At 36.5% G+C, this 17,363-nt stretch overlaps 1 protein-coding gene across 2 annotated transcripts in view; it reads left to right on the top strand.

Annotated features, from left to right (window-relative positions):
* The window catches only part of LOC115523328 (fibroblast growth factor 12), a 513,840-nt gene that overhangs the window by 492,496 nt on the left and 3,981 nt on the right, over positions 1–17,363 (top strand). For both annotated transcript variants that reach the window (XM_030329264.2, XM_030329263.1), the window contains one exon: positions 965–1,163. In XM_030329264.2, the coding sequence (XP_030185124.1) occupies positions 965–1,163 (199 nt within the window). The remainder of the gene's footprint in view (positions 1–964; positions 1,164–17,363) is intronic.

Raw genomic sequence — 17,363 nt, 5'->3', positions numbered from 1 at the left:
AGCAATAAATGTGAGTCCTGGCATTGGTGCAGTAATTTTTTTCTTTGGTGTAACTCTGAATTAATCATATAACCTTTTGGCTATATCACTTACTAATGATGATGTTGAAATAGAAGATATTTAAGATTCCATCTTGAATTCAACTTTTATTCTATGTTTCACTGAAGATCACACAGTATAGTGGTAATATTTTTTTCTACTGCTTATCTCTGGGTGTTTTGTTTTTATACCTGAAATTTAAATTACTAAATTTAAAAAATGTTACAGAGATGAAAGGGAAAGTTACTGACATTAAGCAAAGAGGTAGTGTACTGGTGATTTAATGCAACAAGTTTTGACTGCATAGTAAATTTGTGTACATATAAGGTACACAAATGTGTACCTATGAGCCTGCAGGTGCTGTGATTGTGTTTGATTTTGATTCCCAGAGATACATTTTATATGATAAGGATCACTAAAATGTGCAATAGTCATTCTCTTAAATTTATAAAAGATTTTACTGGCACCAGATCTGGGCACAGCTTTGAATGATGTTAGCCCAATGGGTGATTCAAACCTGAATAGTTGTCTTCTGTGAAGGAAAGTTTGTCTAGAAAGGAAATCTTGGGATGCCTGGGTGGCGTGGTTGGTTAAGTGTCTAACTCTTGATTTCAGCTCAGGTCATGATCTCAGGGTTATGAGATTGAGCCCCACATCAGGCTCTGTGCTGACAGCACAAAGCCTGTTTGGGATTCTCTCTCTCAAAATAAATAAACTTTCTAAAAAATTTTTTAAAAAGAAAGGAAATCTTGCCTCTTGATTTTGTATGATGAATCTTTATAACCAAGTACTATCAGAAATTATGTGCTATTGCCTCTGATTTGTTCTTAACAGAGAACCTATATTTCAGGTTCATTGCATTTAAGCATATGCTAGTTAACTTTTTAAATCCGTCCTTTCTTTTGTATCTCCTTTTCTTCTGCAGGATGTTTTCACTCCAGAATGCAAATTTAAGGAATCTGTATTTGAAAACTACTATGTGATTTATTCTTCTACACTGTATCGTCAGCAGGAATCAGGCCGAGCATGGTTTCTAGGACTCAATAAAGAAGGTCAAATTATGAAGGGAAACAGAGTGAAGAAAACCAAGCCTTCATCACATTTTGTACCAAAACCTATTGAAGGTATGAAATGAACTTCTTTTCTTTTTAGACCCTGATCTGTGTGTTGATGACAATTTGGTTCCTTATCCCTTGCTCAGTGGAGTTTGCTTGGAATGCAACAGATCCAAACAAAGTTTCAGAAAACGCAGTGGTACCTCTTCCTTAAAAAAAAAAATCTGTTACAAATGCTTGGCATTTATTTTAAAAACTGTTTGACTATAGAAGCTAGAAAATTCCTCCAAGTAGAAAAAAAAATAGTGCTAGCTACCATTTGGCAGGTAATTTCCTTCTTTGGTGAACACAACGATTTCTCAAGCTACATTCTTGAAAAACCAATCATGCTATGATAGTGCTGTAAAGTTTGCAAAAAGCCTTTAGAAATATGTTTGTATCCTAATCTATACATCTTTCTAAACAGATCTAACAATATGATGTATTAATTTTTCTTTGTATTTTCTAAGGAAAGGAGTGTTCTATCTACTGTGATCAATAAATATTTACAATATTCAATTTTATCCTTCTCAGTTGAGGCTATAACCTCCTTTCTCATGATCATTTAATATAGTGTTCACTTATTTCAAATTGGTTGGTGGAATAAATAATTTTATGCTAGGTCACCATTTTTGGTGACTTGTTCCTTAGGTAAGATGAGATATACCATTGAGGTAAACACTTTTACTGAATTCAGCCAAGCTTTTTAATACAGCCTAAGAAAATAGCAGTGACCTAGACGTTTACCAATAACATTCCTTTCTAAAAGTCACATTATTAGTCATTAAAAGAATTAGTTCAGCCTTCTTGTCTGAGAAAATGAGGAAACTGAGGCAGTGCATTGCAATTCTGTAACTTAGCCAGGCTTTCAATGCCCTATCTACAAGATATGGTCAGGTCAAGCAGTGTAGGGTCACAATGTCTGCTGCATAGTACCTATGACTGTAACAGTCAACAAACATTTGTTCAATCGATACTGTGTTCAAAGCACTGGGGGAAAATGTCCCTGGTCCTGCTCAAAACTCTTCTCACACTTTGTACTTTTAACTACACAAAACAGAACTTTCCTTCTTATACTCCTTTTTCACTGTTTGGGGACACGTGTAGTTTTTTTGCCCAGAGGCAGAGTCCAAGCCAAGGCATTCTGACTCCAGCAAACAAGCGCTACATCTCTGTGAAGATGGATGAAATTGCTTACAGTCTGAAGTCTGAAATGGAACCTCAGCATAGCATAATAAGACCCTGGCAAATGCTTTTGAATAAATGTATTCCATTCGCTTCTCTCCTTTTTTAATCGAGAATATACTTGCTGCTTAGAAATAAAAGCCTTTTCAGATTCATGGAGCTCTTCATGTTCTAAATATTGTTGACAGACACATGAAATTGATCAGTTCTCCCATACCTAGTTTGGTTTTTATTTTAAATTGTAGTTATTTATTTTGAGAGAGTGAGACAGAGAAAGAGCAAGCGGGGGAGGGGCAGAGAGAAGGAGAGACAGAATCCCAAGCAGGCTCTGAGCTGTCAGCGCAGAGCTGGACGCAGAGCTGGAACTCACAAACTGAGATCATGACCTGAGCCGAGATCAAGAGTGGGATGCGTAATTGACCAAGCCACACAGGTGCCACCCATACCTCGTTTGTAATTTGATACCATTGTTATGATGCAAAAATAAGAATGCTTTCCCAATGATTCTTCATGCAGCTGTGCTTTATAATATCAAATGATATAATTATGTAATAACCATTCTTATCAAAGATATGTACACCGGAGGTTTTGTTAGGCATCAAGAACTGTGCAGTGAGAATTTCTTTCTCCTCACTAGGATCCCCAAACTGTTCATGCCACCACTTTATTACTACGATTACTAGTCTTACTGCATCTATGTGCAATTTATCGTTTGCTAGGCAGGTTGTATATGTTACATTCATTAAACCTCACAACAGCTTTATGTTATTACCCTCATTTTATAGATGCAGAAACTAATATTTCAATAACAAAGTTAGTGAGCCCTGTCCAATCACAGGGCTAGATAAATACAGAACTGAGACTGCAGTCTAGGAAGCCCACTGTTGAAACCTATACATCTATTCCCTGTACTCTACTGCCCTTTAATCTGAAGTAAGCCTATGGATATGCTAATACTTAGAAAAGTCAGTGATAGCAAAGCAGAAATGTTATATACCATGGCACAGCTTGAACGGTAAGCTAGCTCCAAACCATGCAAAATGGAGAAAGGTATACATGATATGATGAGATAAACTCGTATTGGTAGATAATCAGATAGGATAGTTATGGGAATGCCATGCTAAAACTAGGCAAGAAAGAATTGAGAATACATTTTTTTTTTTTTTTTTGCTTAATTTTAACAGGCTCCATTTCCTACTCTGCAAAAGAAAAATTTGGAGCAGCTGATTCCTAAAGTTCTTTGACAATGGCATTCTGTGCAGTCTTTATAAGACCTTAATTGTAAACCCATGTTCCTTCATGGAACCTAGCTTAGGACTTATAAACAAAATGATTCTAAACACATTTCCTTTATTGAATTATTGAATGAAAAAAGTACAATTTTATGAGCTATTTCCATAATGGATGATTTGTGATTTTGTTTTATTTTTTGTTTTTTGTTTTTTGGGGTTTTTTTGGAAGCAGTAGGATGAAAAACATTCTAAGCCGTAACTCATTGTAAAGAAAGTCTTCGGTAAATTCTTCCATACATCGGTTATAAAGCACATAACTAGAAGACACTTTCAGAAAAGAAAGAAAATGACGGCTTCATAAGAGGCTGTCCATATTGATGGCTAACCAGAAAGGTTGTTAGTTATTTTTAGTTTTTAAAGGAATTTTTGTAAACCTGTAAACCTACCACTGTATGGTTACCAACAGAGTCCAGTACTACGGACTGTAAATGTCCTTTTAGGAAGGGAATTGGCCACTGATAGAGGAAAAGTCAGAGGAAGTTTGTTTTGTTTTTCAAATAGCTCTGTCTTTTCCCCACTTCTTGATGATGATATCATTTTGAATGTCATGATTCCCAAAATTAAACTCTACCAGTCCCAGGATCTTTAAATCCCACACTGATTACATGATAATAATTACCCACCAGCCCCTTTCCCATCATGGCCTCACTCTCCACCCTTCGTTTACAACACAGGCGGTGTTAATGAAGGGTTGCAAGGGTGTCTGTTCAGACAGATGGATGGACTTGATATTTAAACCCATTATATGTACACTTGCACGTCAACCTTTACTTTACGTGGGTCCCCTCCCCTGGAATTTAAGACAACAGCATAAGCTTCATGATTCCCAATTTTGCCCTTTCAGAGCATTGTTCACACGACAGATAAGTAACTCCCCCAGATTTAAATTGTCTTGGTGGTAACCTCCCCCTTTAGCTTTAGATACAGCAGCCAAATACTCATTGACAAAGAGCAAGATACAATCTCCTCCTTTTCTCCTCCCTCCTCCAAGAAGCTCATTACTCAGCTCCTGCAGGTGGTTGGCATTCAGAATCTAGTTCCTTCCTCCTGAAAACAATGTGTGCATTTCCAAAGGTTTAAGCTTCATGAACTTAATCCTGGAGAGAGAAATATGTTTCTAAAGTAAAATCAGTAAATATCAACTGAGAATCATTGCAACAGAAATATTAAACTGGAAATAAAGGAACATTTGCTGATTTCCACCAATGTATTTTCAAGTGGGGAGACAAGACTAACAGACACACACACAGGTAAAATTATCCGTTTTTCCTGTTATAACTGTTGACTTAAGCTAATAGAACCTGATTTAAGTGCCAGAAGTATAATGTAGATCAGTGTTTCCCAAACATGAGTATCTGAACCATCTGAAGTGTTCAAAAAGCTATAAATTCTCAGGCCAAGTCTCCAGAGTTGTTCTGATTTTATGATGGCAACCAGGATCAAGACTTAGTGTCCTAAACTGAATTTGGTGATTCGAGGCTTATTTGGATTAAATCTAGATGTCCAAAGGCAATTATTTAAATTTATTCAAATTATTGTGATCAGTATATTGGACTAACATAGAGTAAACTGTCACTCTGACACCATGGAATTAAATATATCAAACATGTCACATTTTGCCATTTCCTACTGCTATTAAGATGGCTGTATTTTAGTGCTGAGTTAAATTAGTATACAGAGTAAGAGGTAACACCAATTATCGCACTATGTCAACACTGAGAAAAAAATAACCTAGTAGAAATCAATTAATCAAGAATAAATGTCTAATTCTTCTGATCAAAATTTTGCCAATGATTTTCTAAGAAATTTTGAGAAAATGATTTGCCCTTTTAAACCTCAGTGATCTCTGAAGATGAAGTTGATTATAAATGCCATCTGTTTCATAGGAATAATATGAAGATTAGACATTGTAAGAAAGCTGGATATCCCAAATCTGTCAGATCAATGCAAAGTGTCTTTTTCATTTTCTCTCAGAAACTGGACATAGTGTTATTGGGTTATGTACTGGGTAAATGCTGTGAGATGTGGTATTCATAAAGGGATTAGAGACAGTGAAAGTTGAAATTTGGAGGGAAAATAATCTCTTCAAGAACTCTATAATGGGGTACCAAAGAACTGAACAAATCAGGGGTCCTAATGCTTTAGACCTCTAATTGGGAGAATACTAATAGCAAAATGATTTTGACATTTTTATTTCAATTGCCTGGAAAGAAAACTGCTGTGTTTTCCAAAATCCTCTTTTAGACCCAACCATACTAAAAGACAAAGAAAGATGGAGGAGCAAAGGGTACCGCTGATGCCCCTGATTGTTTTAATTATAGCAAAGACAATAGCTGTAATTTCTCTCTCTCTCTCTCTCTCTCTCTCTCTCTCTCTCCACCTTTTGAGTTTTGGATCCATGCCAGCCTGTGACACCTTCTTCCCCCAAACCAGTATAACTCCTTCAAAGCAGCATTTTCCTGGCTTTGAATTTAGTCTTTAATAAAACCCTCCTGCCTCTCCCTGACACATTCTTCTTCCATATCTATCTCTCTCCTGCACACAAATGTTGCTTCTGATCTCTTTACACATGAAGATATAGATCTTTGTGTTCACAATGTCTCTTAAGTCTTTATAATAAATATTTACAGTGTGCTGGGTGAGTTCCTTTGGCAATACATTGCTTCTGAACCAGCGCTTAGAATTTTTCTCCAGTTCCAAAGGGATCCCATGTGACGTTAATTAAGGTGTGAAATTGCTTCATGTTAATTGCTCACACCCTTCCATGATCTGCTATTAAGACAATTAAATATCTTTAATGGTACATTAACTGACAGAGCAATCTAACCTTTCTACTTCTTAGAAATTACAGAGGCCCAAGGAATATTCAATTAAATTGGTAGTAATAAGAAGATTAGTCATATTTCATCCTTCTTTGATAGAAACTGATGTAGGATGGGGGTTCTTTATAGAGTGTCATTTGTGAACTTTATCAGAAACTGGGAATAAACTTCATATAAAAAAAAAAAAAAAAAAAAAAAAAAAAAAAAAAAAACTGGAGTTGTATTGCTTCCATTTGGAAATAATTTGTCAGCAACTACAATTGCCTTCCACACAGGTTTTCCAATCTCCCTTATAGAACCATACTGACCCTCAAAGATTTCCACCTAGTTCTCTCCATAATTACAACAACTCTCACTTTCTAAATAATTTTCAGGAATCCAGCAGTAATATAAGTAATAATTAGTAGCAGCTGTACTGCCTTATATGCCATTTGTGTGGCTCGTTGTTATTTTCAGCAGGCTTCCCTAAGCACAAATGATCGATCGTGTATTGATCAATTGAGTATCAATTGATAGTCACTAACACTTTGAGAGTATGAAGGTTAAGATTATCATCCCAATTTTAAACATGAGGAAACTGAGTTTAAGAGAGGTTAACTAGCTCACCCAGGTTCGTATAGTTAGAAAGAGGCAAAACTATGACCACAGCTGTTATCTATCAAAGACTGCCAGAGGATCCCATAAGCTGCTGGAGGCTTGACCAATGGGTATATAACATACAGGCAACAGTGACTTGGCAAGTGATTTCAGTGGTGTAGCAGAATAAGCCTAATTAGAGTGGATTCAAGTTATCACAGGAGGTAAAGAAAAGAAGAAAGTAATATTAAGTCACACTTTGGAGGAGCTCTGCTGTAAAAGAGAAGCAGAGAAATAGGAAGCAGTAGCTGAAGAGAAATATGCAAGTTACAGTGGGGTTTATTGGCTTGTTTGCTTAGAGCTATTACACCATATTTATAGATTGATGGGAACATGTGGGGAGAAGTGACTTTGGGCATTAGAGGAGAGATGGTCACTGAATTATACTGACCAAAGGGAGTGGGCTCCAGCATGGAAGTGGCAAGTGGAGGGCCAACTTTAGACAGGTGCAGAGAGGGTTCAAGCTCTGTAACAAGCAGGGAGCCAGAACACGTGTGAGCAGATATATGCAGGTGGGTCGTTTTCATGGTGGAAATACAAACACTTCTTCTTCTTCTTTCTACGTGAAATGCAAAACAAGGTGGTTTACTGATAAAAAAAAAAAAAGGAGGAAGGAAGGGAAACGTGAAGGAGAGAGAGGGAGAGGAAGGAGAGAGAAAGTCAAGAAAAGAAAGAAGACAGGCCTATTGCCTGAGTCTGAGGAGAGTTTGAGGAGTTAAGTGAAGGGATGTAATATCCCGTGGGAAGAATGGGAGAGGAAATTGGCAAGAGAAATGCGGTAGGGTTCCAGGAAGTGCTGAGCACCCCCATGAGGACTGGGATCAAGATCTTGACTTGAGACCAGTCAAGAAAGATTTATGTGTTTGTTTTTTCTCAGACATATTAAACTATCTGACTGTAAGCCTAAAGCAGGAACCCTAGAGCTAATCACACACGAGTTTTAATGCTGATTCTGCCCTATGGTGTCCTGCAATACTTCCAGCAAACTACCCTTTCTGTTCTCTAGTTTCCTCAGTTGCAAAGCTAACCAATGAAAGTATCTCTCTTTTGGGTGTTTAAAAATAATCATAGTGTATATAAGGTGCAGATATATATTAAGTATATCTTATACTTAATATTATACTTATAATATTAAGATCTAATATTAAGTATATCTTAATATTATATTAAGATATAATATTAAGTACTCAATTAGTATTAGCTATGGTTGTGAGGACACTGCTTAGGAGGAGAGGACCCACTGGATGGTAACTGCGTCTGGTTTATTACAGTTGTCTGATTTATAAATAATGGCAACTTTTGAGATTCCACTTTTTTCATACTTTTAAGAAAGGCATTATTTTGGTTTGTTTCCCAAGAAAGGTTTGTAACTGATATAAATGTGACTCTTGAATGTTAAAAATTACAAACGGAATCTGAGCTAGTAAAGTGGCAGAGAACGCTTGCATATTTCTGATAACTGCATTTGCAACAAAGGTACCCATGAAAAGAATATAATAGAAGAATAGTAATTGGAAACCATGTCCTGGAAATCCTGTACCTAATCTTATAAAGAGGAGATGTGTTTTATTTTTGACAAGATTTCAATGCTCAGTGATATATATTAGATCTCTCTCCTTTCTTGCATTTAAAAGTAAAGCAAAAAAGAAATTAATAAAACAAATATTATGTAGTATTCTAAAGTTGGTAGCTTATGGTCTTGTTATGACCAAGTGTAGCATCTTATTTATGATAGCAGGACTGCGTGGCTTTCTACAGAAATATAGCCAGTGTATCTCAGGTGGCTGTCAAAATGACAGACTTCACCAGGCCAAGTCACAACGTGACATCATACAGGTGTGATCTGTTCACATTAATAAATTGAACTGGGAATTTCTAGTGATTTCTGTGTCTTAAAGTAATGCATGATATGGGCTCTGCTATTAGAAACTTTGTGTGTCCTCGTGTCTGCACATGAGGAAGAATATTCTCTCACCAAATCCCTCTACCTCATTTTTACTCTGAAAGCTACAGTGAATCCTTCTGCTTCAGTGTACTATGGATCAAGAAAAGTCAAAACATGAATAAAAGGAGACACCCAAAAGAAGGAGAAGAGACGGGAGAAGGGTGGTGGGGAGGGGAAGAAAAGAAAAAAATCGAAACATATATCAAAATGGAGGGAAAAGAGAAAGAAAACTGAAATGAAGAAAGAGTGCTAAAGAATGAAACAGATATGCTTCCCTTTTCAGAACATTATCTCCTTTTACCATTTATCCAAAACTATTATGATACCACATGTGTTAGAGGAATAATGATATGTATCTCAAAAACATCCTGTGGGATAAAAAAAGAGCAAGTATTCTTTTTTATCCTGCTTTAAAGAAGAAAGAGGGCATGGAATGCGATCAAGAACCAACCAGAAGTGCCAGGTGAAACAGAAGCAGTGTTGTTAATCAGGCATTGTATCATCAGGCACTGAACATTCTTGATAGCTGGATATTGAGACTCTGTTGAAAAAATAGTATAAAGTGAAATCAGAAGGAAACACAGTTGGAAATAAGTTCCATGCCAAATGGTAGCCATTAAATCATACCCACTGAAAATAAACTCTGTATCACAAGTGTAGTCCACAGAGTCTTGGATGACACATGGGTAGATAATAACATCTCAAGTTGCCTAAATCAGAGAACTGTGTCCAATGGTTAAATGGGCATTGGCACTGAATCTGAGTTTCTGAGAACTGTGATTGGGGAGCTGGGAAAACAAGAAATACAGGGAGTTGGATTTTTTGTTTGTTTGTTTCACTTTATTCCCAGGCTGGAAATTATTCCTCACCAAGAGTAGCTGAAGTGGGCCAAATGCATACAACAGAGGGCACCAGAAGAATCTATTCAAGAACAAAGAGGTGTTTAAAACATCGTAGAGCTTCCTAAAGCAAAATAAATCTATTTCTAATGAAATAATAGCTTATTGTAATAGAAAGTGATGGAAAAGCACTCCCCCGTAAATATCATTGTACTTTGAAATAATGCAAATTGAGAGATCAGAGGTCATTTCAATTACTAATAATGACCTGATTATCAGGAAGAGAAAAACTTAATCTTACATAATGCAGGGATTATTTAGGAAGACAATTCTGTAGCTGCAGAAAGAACTATTTGAAAATCAGGACCTAGCTGTTTTCCTAGACATGCTTCTTAAATATTTCCCACAATAGAGGCACCTGGATGGCTCAGTTGAGCGTCCAACTCTTGGTTTCAGCTCAGGTCATGATCTCATGGTTCATGAGTTCAAGCTCCATGTTGGGCTCTGTGCTGACAGCGTGGAGTCTGCTTGGGATTCTCTCTCTCCCTCTCTCTTGGCCCCTCCCCTACCCCCCCACAAAAACCCAAAAAACCTAAAACACATTTTTTAATAAAAAAGATAAAGATTCCCCACAATTTCTTAGGAGTATATGTTTGGAAATTAATACCAGAACTCCAAATTCTAGTACTAGTAGCTATATAAAATTATTTTTTTATTGTAAATATATGTGATGCTCATATATGGGGTTAGTACCTCTTGATTTGTTATTTTTTGTTTGGTTAGTCTTCTTAAGTGCTACATTAAGTTCCCCACAAAACAAAAGGATAACCCTTCTTAACATGTTAGTTAGCTTGACCAAGTGAACCCCACCTTTCAATTGCAGTCAAAATTATGGTACTTGGAGTATATCAGATATTGTGCATGTTAGATAAGCAGCAGGTCTCACATGTAATGGTGCCTCAGCTAGGTTTATTTCTAAGAACTTAACAATTGTGTTTGCAAGATAGCAGAACTCATGAAAGTTTCAGATGCTGCCAACCATTTCTTATAGAATCTGTGCAGTAAGATGCAGTTTGATTGATTCTTTCTGACTAATCTGACTGGCTGTATTCAGGCCATATAAACATAGTTAGACATTTTTCCAGATAATGAGATTGAATAAATAGATTTTTCCCTATAAACTCCTGTATTTGATGGACATATATTTTTTTTTCAACGTTTATTTATTTTTTGGGGGACAGAGAGAGACAGAGCATGAACGGGGGAGGGGCAGAGAGAGAGGGAGACACAGAATCGGAAACAGGCTTCAGGCTCTGAGCCATCAGCCCAGAGCCTGACGCGGGGCTCGAACTCACGGACCGCGAGATCGTGACCTGGCTGAAGTCGGACGCTTAACCGACTGCGCCACCCAGGCGCCCCTTTTAACTCTTCATTCACTATCAAATTGAAGCTGACAGATATCAGGATAATGGTTTAAATCTAGCGTCGAATTCCATAATTCTGACACAAGTTAACCCTGCCAGGTTTAACCCTCCCACTTCTCTATCTTACCCCATTCTTCAACCAGTCACTTTTTCTTACATTACCTGCACTTCGTTTCCTCACTCTTCTTCAGTAGCCTGGCCATATCTCTAACTCCTCTGCATCAAGGCTAAATCAACATCAGATAGCTATTGTGATGTCCTAATTTCCATTCAACTCTCTACCCTGGCTCTGAACAGCCTGTGATTTGTGTGCATGTCTGTGCTCTCCTTCTTCACCCTGAGCTCCATGAGGGCAGGAATCAAGAGGTCATTTCTTGCAGTTGCCAAGGAATTTAGCAGAGCTCCCAGCACAAATTAAATGTGCACCCGTTTATAGAATAAATGAGCAAATCAATGCTTGAACAAATGCATCTTTAGATATTTGTTCACAAAAGAGTAACTGGAATTGGAGGAGGGAAAAGAAAATGAAAAATCCATATTGAATGAAAGTGATACAACATTAGTTAAGCCAAGTTCATCCTACCAAAGGCATCCAAGATACTCTGCCTCTACCAAGTCTACATATGAATCTCGGGTCCAGTCGGGTCAGAAAATGTTCTCCACTGTCCTCCTGTTGATCAGTAATTTAGAGCGTTAGCTCCAGTCAGGACACCTGTAGAGAACAACAAACTCTTCTAAGATAGAAATGTCTAACAGAAATATCATATGAACTACATGGGTAATTTAAATTATCTGGTATTCACATTTGAAAAATAAAAACAAGCATGTGATGTAAATTTTAATAGTATATTCAACCCAAAATATCCAAGATATCATGTACTCAGTATGTAATCACTTTAAGACATTACTACTGAGATATTTATTCTTTTTGTGTGGTCTTTATTTTTTTTTTAATTTTTTTTAACGTTTATTTATTTTTGAGACAGAGAGAGACAGAGCATGAACGGGGGAGGGTCAGAGAGAGAGGGAGACACAGAATCTGAAACAGGCTCCAGGCTCTGAGCGGTCAGCACAGAGCCTGACACAGGGCTCAAACTCACGGAGTGTGAGATCGTGACCTGAGCCGAAGTCAGCCGCCCAACCGACTGAGCCACCCAGGCGCCCCTTGTGTGGTCTTTAAATTTGGTGTTTGTTTTATACTTGCAGCACATCTGAATTGGGAATAACCACATTTAATGCTTAGTGACCACATATACCAAATGGATAGTATATTAGGCAGTGCAGTTCTAGGGTATTCTCATCAGATTTTCCTCTTACCAACTCTATAACCCCTCAGTTATATCTCAATTCTCTCTGTCTTGCTGTGCTTCTAAGACTAATACTTTTGACTATTAGGGAATTGTTGACTCTTCCTATGCAAATAGAACATTTCTGGCTTTAATAGTCATCTCTTTGTGTATAGCTTACACTCGTTATTTGTGTGTGTGTGTGTGTGTGTGTCTGTGTGATTTTTTAAAGTATGTATAATTATTAACTGTGTTAAATAGACACAACATAGGGGCGCCTGGGTGGCGCAGTCGGTTAAGCGTCCGACTTCAGCCAGGTCACGATCTCGCGGTCCGTGAGTTCGAGCCCCGCGTCAGGCTCTGGGCTGATGGCTCGGAGCCTGGAGCCTGTTTCCGATTCTGTGTCTCCCTCTCTCTCTGCCCCTCCCCCGTTCATGCTCTGTCTCTCTCTATCCCAAAAATAAATAAACGTTGAAAAAAAATTTAAAAAAAAAAAAAAAAAAAAAATAGACACAACATAAAATTTACCATTTTAGCCAAAGTAAGTGTACATTTCAGAGCCATTAAGTAATTCACATTGTACTTGTACACGTTACCATTCTCCCTTCCCCCAGCTCCAGGAAACCACTATTCTCCTTCCTGTCTCTATGACTACTTTAGATATCCTATGTTAATGGAATCATAAAATATTTGTTCTTTTGTGTCTAGTTTACTTCACTTAGCATAATGTCCTCAAGATTCATCCATTCTTGTGTCAAATTTCCTTCCTTTTTAAGGTTAAACAATATTGTATGGTATGTATGTACTACATTTTGTTTATCATTCATCCATTGGTAGATATTTTGGTTACTCCTGCCTTTTGACTATTGTAAATAATACTACTCTGAACTCAGTGTGCAAATACCTGTTCACATCCCTGTTTTCATTTATTTTGGGTATATTGAGAGGTGGAATTTCTGGATCATATGATAACTCTATGTTTAATTTTTTGAGGAATCATCATATCATTGTCCATAGTGGCTTTACATTTTACATCTCTACCAGAAATGTACAGTGTTTTCAGTTTCTTCACATACTCACCAACACTGGTTATTTTGTTTTTGTCTTCATTTTTGATAATAGCCATCCTATTACATAGGATTCATCCTATAGTGACATTTGTTTTCATTAACCTTTTTTGGATGACATTAAGAATATTTAGTAGAGGTAAGGCCAACTTGGATCTCAATTAATATATGGATATAATTTAAACGTTGTCTGATATAAGATAATCTTTTGTTGCATTTTTTGATGAATTGCTCTTCTGCTTTTGTTAAGAACTCTTGATTAGGATTTTGAAGCCTTACATTCTCATCCTGGCTTTGCTGCTACTCACCATCTGACTTTAGGAAAGTTGCTTAGTTTCCTTTATATTTAAAAATGTGGATAAGAATTTCTCACTTTATTCATAAGGTTAATATGATTATCAAATGAGTTAGTCAATTTAAAATGGCTTTGAAAAATCTTGAATAATAGATTCATTTAAGGGATTAAAAGTTTATTTACGAGATTACCATTGTGATTACGTTGTACATCAATGTGATGGGTTTTACATTTTGCACATCTAATGCACTTTATAGAACAGTTATTCCTTCTGTTCTCTTCGTGTACTCTGTGTCATCTTTTAATTGTGTGCCATTTAGAATAGTACAGTTATGGAGTGTTGATACAACTACCCAAGGGAGCTATATTACTGGGGAGAAATGTTTTGTCCTTTCTTTGCTTTCTAATTGGATCGTGTTCTTTTAACTACATTTTCATTCAAAATTTGATTGAGATTTGTACCCCTTGATTTGTCAGCTTCTTGAGTTAGACAGTATTACAGACATCCCAGAGTCTATCAATAATAATGAAAATGAAAGCCCAAGAAACTAATCTTGTTTGACAAAGTTTTTGCTCTCTTTGATTATACTCGCTTGTAATTCCTTGATTGACTCAAGTTTGTTTTCTTTAAAGAAACAATTCTTTCTTTAAACAGAAATACAGAAATTCAAATATTTATTTGACTAACTGAAGGGGGATTTTCAGCAAACTGAGTAACCCACTATTTACTCTTCATTTTCCAACTAAGATATATGGACTAGTTTTTTCAAAACCCAGAATTTTATTTTTCCATTTAATGAAAATACTGGAAAGTTAGTGAGTAGGCCTGGAAGAAGAGCAACTTACATGCTCTGCTATGGTACTAATGAGTTTTGTTCTTTTTGAAACACTGACAATTTTCAGATGCCAATTTTAAAAAACCTCTTTAAGGACTTGATACCAGGATGGCCAGCAGGGTTTAGTTATTGGGAAAGTTGTCTACAGTGGTAATTGTAATGGCAACATTTCACATTGTCATAATTGAAGTATTTTATGTATTAGTGAGAAATAGCAAAAAAGAAAAGAAAAAGAAAAAAAAGCAAAAGAAAAAGCAAAAGAAAAGATAACAAGTAAAAACAAATGCCCTGGGAAGAATCTAGAACATAAGAACATAAGGAAACTAAAAACTAAGTAGTAAAATAAGAAATTTAGCTATAAAATTATTTTTAAAAATGTATTCTTTTTTAAATCAGAAGTAACATCCTTCATGTACCTTTAAGTTGGGAGTTTAAGAAATTTGCAGGTCAGAGACGCCTGGGCGGCTCAGTTGGTTAAGCGTCCGACTTGGGCTCAGGTCATGATCTCACAGTTTGTGGGTTTGAGCCCCGTGTCTGGCTGTGCTGACAGCTCAGAGCCTGGAGACTGCTTCAGATTCTGTGTCTCCCTCTTTCTCTACCCCTCCCCCTCTCACACTCTGTCTCTCTCTCTCTCAAAAATAAAACATTAAAAAAAATTTCAAAGAAATAAATAAAAAAGAAATTTGCAGGTCAAAATATATTGATTATGTATATTTTTTAAAAGGTAATTTTTGTCATTCTTTGAGACTCTGATTTAGCAGCTTGTAGTCAGTCCTGGGGATGTATTGGTTTTTATAGTTGACTCACTGGCAAAGTAGGAAAAGCTGTGTTTATGGCATCATATGAATAGCTTTCTGATGGAATCACTTCATTACTTCTGAGTTCCCTGTGCACTTACTTCCCTGTGCAAATATCTATATTTGCATATATAAATGTATGCTTTAATTTTGGAGATTTTAACACTTTCTCTGTAACAGAAATATAGGTAAGTGACATTAGACTTGAGGAATTACAACATTTCAATAGGATCTTCCACATGGATCTTCTGTCTTTTGGAAAAGAAAGTAGAAACTTAAATTATCTAATGGCATCATCTGAAAATTACAGAATTATTTCTGAATTCATTTACTCTGTGCAACTTTGCTACGTAAGCCAGAGGTCTTTTGGGATGTTGGAGAAGCCATTTAGTAAAATAATTGAAATACTTTAAAATCTCATTTAAAATATGTATGTAAAAAAATATATATGTAATAATTTTGCATGATATATTTAGCAAAAATAGTTTATATATCCCTTTTGTACTACCTGAAGTGAGGTTCAGTTTGCCAAGATCAGCATCATCTGGGAGGTTATTAAAAATGTAGAGGGGCACCTGGGTGGCTCAGTCAGTTAAGCGTCTGACTCTTGGTTATGGCTCGGGTCATATCTCACGGTTCTCTGGTTTGCGCCCCGCATGAGGCTCCGTGCTAAAAGCATGGAGCCTGCTTGGGATTCTCTCTCTGCCCCTCCCCTGCTTGTGCTCTCTCTTTCTCTCAAAATAAATTTTAAAACATGTAGAATCTCAAGTCCACAAAAATGTGTATCAAAATCTCCATTTTAACAATATCCTTGAATGTTTCAAAAGCACGTTATTGTTTAAGGAGCTCTACCACTGAGATGTTGCAAAAAAACCTGTCTCCTCTTCACTGAACTAGTGTAATGAGACCATTTCTTATGTCTTAACTCTCTTAATCTAGTTTTGAATTTAGAATACCTTTAGCCAAAAAAAAATTATCACTGTGTTCTCTGAAATCTGTTATTCAATATTTTCATGAAGAGATCAGCTCCTTCATTCTCTTAAACATCTTTGGACACTTCCTATATTCCCAACATTTAATCCTCATAAAAATTCAGTTTTTCAGTGATGAAAATGTGTCCAAGTTAACAGAGCTGGCAAGTGACTGAGTAGGGACATGGACCCAGGTAGTGTGGCTCCCAAATTGGTGCTCTCTCTTTTTTTTTAATTTTATTTAATTTTATTTTTTTTAATTTACATCCAAGTTAGTTAGCATATAGTGCAACAATGATTTCAGGGGTAGATTCCTTGATGCCCCTTACCTGTTTAGCCCATCCCCCCTCCCACAACCCCTCCAGTAACCCTCTGTTTGTTCTCCATATTTAAGAGTCTCTTATGTTTCGTCCCCCTCCTTGTTTTTATATTATTTTTGCTTCCCTTTCAAATTTGTGCCCTTAATCACTGCATGACATCCAGTCAGTCATAACCATGCTCAGCTCTCCTGCATCATGGCAAAACCCAAGGGAGGAAGCTATTTGATTGGTAATAATATTCAGATTACCAAAGCATTGCAGCGATGGTTTAATGGATGGAGGGACTTAACTCTTTGTTCCTAAATCAAGGATAAAAATAATTCCCGATATTTGAATGAAATACTTCATGTGCTTGTATATAGTCACATATGTCTATTTCACAACAATATAATGAATGTTGTAATGTATTCCTTATGCTGATAGATCCTGTCTTACAAGAATAAGAACTGAATTCTTATGCATTGAAAAAAAATATTCTTTTTATGCAATAATCTAGCAACAGCCATGATAATTCA

Source organism: Lynx canadensis, chromosome C2 (assembly GCF_007474595.2).
Source record: "Lynx canadensis isolate LIC74 chromosome C2, mLynCan4.pri.v2, whole genome shotgun sequence".
NCBI lineage: Eukaryota > Metazoa > Chordata > Mammalia > Carnivora > Felidae > Lynx > Lynx canadensis.
Note: the sequence above shows the minus strand (reverse complement) of the source record. Positions and strands in the feature narration are given on the sequence as shown.